General features: G+C 36.6%; 1 protein-coding gene across 1 annotated transcript; it reads left to right on the top strand.

The window, feature by feature from the left end:
• The first annotated feature begins 1,598 nt into the window (after positions 1 to 1,598).
• On the top strand, positions 1,599 to 5,344 carry LOC136835052 (Krueppel-like factor 2). Its single transcript, XM_067098169.1, has 2 exons — positions 1,599 to 1,877; positions 3,427 to 5,344. Exon 2 carries the CDS (start codon positions 3,777 to 3,779, stop codon positions 4,638 to 4,640), a length of 864 nt encoding a protein of 287 aa, XP_066954270.1. The 5' UTR covers positions 1,599 to 1,877; positions 3,427 to 3,776; the 3' UTR covers positions 4,641 to 5,344.
• The last annotated feature ends 1,025 nt before the right edge of the window (positions 5,345 to 6,369 follow it).

Below are 6,369 nucleotides of genomic sequence, written 5' to 3'. Positions count from 1 at the left end.
GCTTTCGTGCATGACGTACACTTCTTCGGGGTACAAAACCAAGTACAGGAATAGCCATAAAAAGGAAAATTAATAAGACAAAGATTAAAACCTTTAACAAGCAGAACATCATCTGCTGTATATAAGCAGTAGTTTAAAGGAAAAATGACTCTCATTATTACCTTTAATAAGTAAGAATACTGCGCAAACACTTGAGCACTTAAACTGCATTCAGTGGAACAAGTAATCGCTAAGTGGTGACACTGCATTTCCCTACATTATTATAAACAGGGTAACTATCTAGTTTCCAGAGTCCAGAACTAAGATTTTTAAGTTGAGTATTAAAAGGTTTAAAAGTAGAATCAGTGATATTTCTTTTAATATTATTGTCTCAGATGAGTTTTTCCAGTCTATTTATTTGTTAAAATCATTCCTATGAATAAATAAACACTTATCAATTCTCCTGTTCTAACTTCATACAGATATTGTTAAACAAGGTAATACAGGTCTTTACCAGTTTAACACAGATATTTACCATTACTTCCAACACAATGAATCATGTAATACATGAATTGCGAACGGTGGAATTTTGAGCTGTTCCTTAATTCTTAAAATCAACTTTTATCTTTAAAGTTGTCAGGAATTTTTGTACAAAAGTAAGAATTACATAATATGGCCGTGTTAAAATATTTTCTCATAAAAGGTTCCTTATTCCTATTGGAATAATTTTTTTTGACTTTCTGTGTGTGTTTTACGAACATTTTCGGTAAACTTCAGCCGAACGATGAAGGTCCTGTCACTTACAACTGCCGATAAGAAAAGTACCCTTTCGATTTTTATCATCAAGCTACATTTACAATGCTCTCACAAAGTAATTATGTGAAGAAAATCAAGAAAAGTCTAAGGAGATCCAACTTTCTGAGGTGCCTTATGCCCTATTCTGCGAGGGCATGAGGCATAACAGAAAGCGTGACCTACTTTTACCATGAGCATATTCGGATATACCTTGTAAGGCGATAAAGCGATCGGTTGGGAAAGCAATCACCTGCAGATGGTATGAGGTTATATCACAAAAATCTGAATGAATATTAAAAGTTGGCAATGAATATATATCAGCTCCATTGCTACGTAAACAATAATAAATAACTCTACGCATTTTCGTTCTTTTAGTAGACTACGGATCACCCAAGGGGAAACTATTTCAGGTTAATTTTAGCCTTTTATGTAACTGCAACTCGGGATTATGATAGGAGGCACGTGTGCTAAGTCATAAGATGTGATTGGCTGGTAAAGCGTGAAAAGAGTTAACCACGACGCTCTGATTGGTTGAATGATAGTTCCGATCTATTTCGACGGGTGGATTCAGAAGTACGGAGGAAATCTGAATATATTTAATAGCAACAACAAATTCTTCAATACCATGTACCAAAATCTACAAACATTAGTGCCCCTGTAAATCAAAGACAACGCCAGGGAGGAGGTTTTTAAGCGAAAGACTAGTATAAAGAAAACCATCCGAAGTATTCTGAAACAGGGCGAGAACTAAGAATTTAACCTGCAGCACCTCAGAAACACTCGTGCCATACGCCTCTGCGGACAGGTGTAAGGGATACTGATGAGGGTCAGTTGAAGGGATGCCCTCGCCGTGTGAGCATCGCTTTTGTCGCTCTGTGTTCCGAAGAGTTTTTCCTGGATTCGATTTCTCCTGAGACTCAAGAATAATTTCTTACTTTCATAACTGTCTTTGTAGAGCAGTTATATTGTGATTATTAGCTGACTTTTAATCTAAAAGAAACATTTACAGTGCCTTTGTATTTTATTTTGACATTCAGCGTTGTTAATGAAACTGAGACTGAAATTTCTTCAGAGCCATGGCTGACTATCTGGATGATAGATTTGTAAGTTGAAAAGTTTTGTTTACTTTCCGTGTTTACTTGCAGTTTCAGCTTTGTTGAAATATGAATTTGAATTTTTGGCCATATTCCTATATCTTATTTTTCGTGTAAGCTGTGTGAAGGTTTACTGAATTCTTATAGTTTCGTCTGCAGTAATGGCTTTTATTTTTTGTCTCTAAAATTAAAAAAGAAAATTACACTTTTTATCTATAAATTATTTTCCATTCTGCTAAACTGAACACACCTTACTGCTGAATCTCCAAAACATGCAGGAAATTAAAACAATAAAATTAAATTAAAGTAACAAAAGACTACATCGGAATGGTCATTCGAAAGAAGAAAGCTTCATTCATGCAAAACACATCTCCCACAGATAACAAACAAATCAGCATTAAAAATATAATAGATTTCTTTCACTCGTTCTCACTGCATCGTATCCAGTAACATACAAGCGCTCTGCAAAATTTAGGTTCGAAAACACACATAGTTTCTTCATAAAGGTTGACAATATATTTCCCAACTTTTCACTTTTTTAATACGTGAGAATTTATCCCTATTTGAGTTTAATATTGTACTCAAGTTAGTATTTACAAAATACTTACGGTAGCTAAATGTTCAAGCACGATACTTGCAACAAAATTTTCAACAAATTTCTTATAAACCTTCTGTGATTCTAAATTGTAAAGATCTTCATATTTATGTAAATTTTAGAATCCGTTAAATGGTATCACTGGCATTCAAACTGTATGAACCCATTATGATAGGAGAGTTTAATGTCATATTTTGGGCATTTTAAATTATGCAACAATTTGCTCTTGTTTGGCAGGAGTTCAAATTTCAAATATTTTGAAGAAATTCACAGTTCGCTGTTTCAATAAATCTTAAGGTAATCGTTGATTTTTTACAGTTATTATTATTATTATAACTATCATTACTTGTAGTTATTTTCTAGTTAAAACTGAATTATATTAAAAGTAATTTCCTTTTTGCCATCATTCTTCTACCAACAGTGTTCTTATATTATTATCATTACTATGTTTATACTAATTATAATTTTCAATTAAATTTAGTGACTTAATCTGTTACAGTCCGGTTTTTAAATACATTGCATCAGAACAGGAAAAATATCGAAAGCATATTAGCTATAGTTATGGTCGCTTTCAAATTAGTAATAATTCAATAGTTCGCAATACGTAAGAGGATATGCGCGTGTATGTTTCAGCCCGTGTATGAGTATTATATAATTGCCTTCCAATCCATAATTACAGAGTTTTACATATATAAATGTAGAGTCATTCCAAAAGACATGTGCTATGCATATTCCATGCATATATCTGTAAAGAAAGAAGACAATTTTATATTCATTTGACTTTACACCGTTACCTGTAATCATTCAATTGTTCGTAATTGTGCTTCCATATGTATGTATGCATGTATGTACGTGTATATATAGTATGTATATATATACATATATATGTATATATTTGTGTGTGTTTCTTTTTATATATGTAAATTTATTCATTTAATCTAATGAACTGCATTTTTGTTCCAGATGTGGCAGGACATCGAAACTGTCTTGATGGGGGATATCAAACTGCTTTCTTCTGAAGACGGGGGTGTCTCTTCACCTTGTATCCCTGCCCAAGACAATGTGCCACCATCAGAGTCTCATTACTCTCACCAACAGTCTACTTCTGAAGGTCCACCTCCACTGACAGCTCTAAGCCCCCAGCCTCACCAGGCCTTGGTTTTGTCGGATCCTCATTCTATAGTAGCACCTCAAGAGACCACGAATCAAGGAATAACCCCCTGCACTCGACCACACCACCTGAACCAACCCCACTGCCACCGTTATCTACTATAACGAGTGTGGCATCGACTCACGTAGCCAACAGCCATGGGATGCCCAATCTTCCATCTCCTGCTCAACTTCCTGTTCAATCTCCACCTCTACAGTGCCATGCTGTTGTGTCTCCAACAACTTCCCAGTGTCCATCCAAGCCTCGTATTCTTTCGCCACCTTCTGGGGAAACGTACCCTAGCGTTACGCCATGCCCACTACCATACCCAGCCCAGCAATGGAGAGTCAAGAGCGAATACGGGGAACAGGTAGTTCCAGAAGTGAACTGGGAATGCAAGGATGGGTCCTACTGGACAGAGTATTACCCGACCAATGAATCTATAGTGCAATACGGGTGCTTTCCAACAACCCCTCCTTACCCAGCAGATTTGTATCCTCCAGCTGGGGCAGTTCCAGCAGCTTACCACAATGCCATTCCTCCTGCCTCATCAAATTCTTTGCTGACGCCCCCATCTTCGCCATCTTTCATGACGAGGCATCTATCTGCTGATCAAGCTGGCACGGGACCACAAAGCATGCCCACATGCTTACCAGTCGGGGTGCCACAGGGCTTCCCGACATCGGCGCCCCAATCGCAGCAGACACCTGTAGCGAAGACCAAAGTTCGGCGTCGCCGGACATGGACTAGGAGGAAAGCCGTTATCCACACTTGTTCGCACAACGGATGCGCCAAAACTTACGCCAAATCGTCCCATCTGAAGGCCCACATGAGGACACATACTGGCGAGAAGCCTTATACCTGTGACTGGAAGGGCTGCGGATGGAGGTTCGCACGTTCCGATGAACTGACTCGACACTACCGCAAGCATACGGGTGATCGACCATTCCAGTGTCGACTGTGCGAAAGGGCTTTCTCGAGGTCTGATCATCTCAGTCTTCACATGAAGCGCCATCTCGCTATATAGACTTGAAATGAAATCTCACTGTTTTCATATAGTGCCATCATCAAGTGCCATGAATAGATGTGTGTCATATCTACCTTTTTGTGCCATCGTTCTTCTTTTGAATCTTGTGTGACATTTTATCAGATATACAACAGCCATCTGAAGCTCGACTTTATCTTAAGTGCAAAAGAATATGACGAGGTTTTTGTCCGACGTACAAAATGGACTGCTTAAACTGTCTAATAACAGTGCATACTTTTTTCATAAGTCCTCATAATTTTAGGTTTAATTTTCAAGAAATGTCGAAATAAAAAAAAAATCTGTGAAAAGTACAGTTCAAAAGTTTCCTTATTTACTGCTCATTAATACTGGTTATTATGTATTTTCGGAATGTTTACTGTATTATGAATTTTCTTTGGGTTTGCAGTTACAAAATTCAGAATCTGAAGTTCCCGATCTCATTAGCTAAGGAACGATAATTTTTGTTCGTTTGAAAAATTTTTGTCAAAATAAATTGGCAATGTTTATTGGTGACTGACTTTTTGTCTTATAATTTTCACTATTTACAGGATATTAATTAGCTTTTTTATTTTCTAATATCGTTATATATCTAGTCAAACAAAGGCATTTTGCTGTCTCATAGTTTGGAAATTGTTAGACCATAGCATTTGTATATAGCTATTTTGTAACACTTTTTTATACTTTCAATAAAGAAACCTTTTTTACAGTTTTTATACGTACCCAAAATTAACACTACACTGTCTGTAAGAAAAAGGCTCCTTATTCATGATTACTTTTATATTGAGTATTTATTCAAATACTTGAAAATCAATTATTCTTTAACTTTAAGAAGTGTGTGTGTGTGTGTGTGTGTGTGTGTGTGTGTGTGTGTGTGTGTGTGTGTGTTTGTGTGTGTGTGTGTGTGTGTGTGTGTGTGAGAGAGAGAGAGAGAGAGAGAGAGAGAGAGAGAGAGAGAGAGAGAGAGAGAGAGAGAGAGTTCATGGGATATTAATAATTGTAAAAAACGCCTCATACCAATATAAAACCATCTGAAAATAATCACGAGAACATTAAAATTGTTTCGTACTTAGACCGAATAAAACGGAAATATAGCAGCAGATATGAAGCTGTAAAAGTATGTTAAAAAGGAGCTCTGTCCATTATCCAGAAATTAAACAACGTAGAAGTGACTGCCATTTGTTTTCCTTAGAAGCCTCTCATATCAGGGAGAAATCGGTTAATTGGTGGTGTAGAATTATCCCCAGTTAGTGCAAAATGAATAAAGTTTGACAGCTGTCTGAAAAATAATGGGTTTCTTTCTGAATACGATTGTTGCTCTCATTAAATCTCAAAGCTCCTGTTAATTAATGGATTTTTCTGGAACACAGCAAGAACTAAAAATTGTGAGCAACAGTTCCCAGCGCACCCTCTGAACACCTCTGATAGGCACAATTCTACCGAATACATTCTAAAATTCTGTTAGTAAACGAATGTATTTATCCTGATTTCATTAGGAACCAATCTTAACAAAAGATTTCGTCTTAAACACATGCTGAAAGCTACGCAGCTTACAAAAGGTTTTTCTTGATTACATAATGAACATCCCGTGGTAATAAGACGATTTCGCTCTTACAGCATTTTAATCACAGACGAGGCAGGTACTTTCACTATTTTAGGGAAATCTTTTCAATTTTGTGACCACTTAAAAACAGTGAAGCCCCTTGTATGTGCTAATCTTCCCAAAGGTAAT

This window comes from Macrobrachium rosenbergii, chromosome 54 (assembly GCF_040412425.1).
Source record: "Macrobrachium rosenbergii isolate ZJJX-2024 chromosome 54, ASM4041242v1, whole genome shotgun sequence".
Lineage (NCBI taxonomy): Eukaryota > Metazoa > Arthropoda > Malacostraca > Decapoda > Palaemonidae > Macrobrachium > Macrobrachium rosenbergii.
The sequence above is the reverse complement of the archived record's forward strand: the minus strand, read 5'-3'. Positions and strand labels throughout refer to the sequence as shown.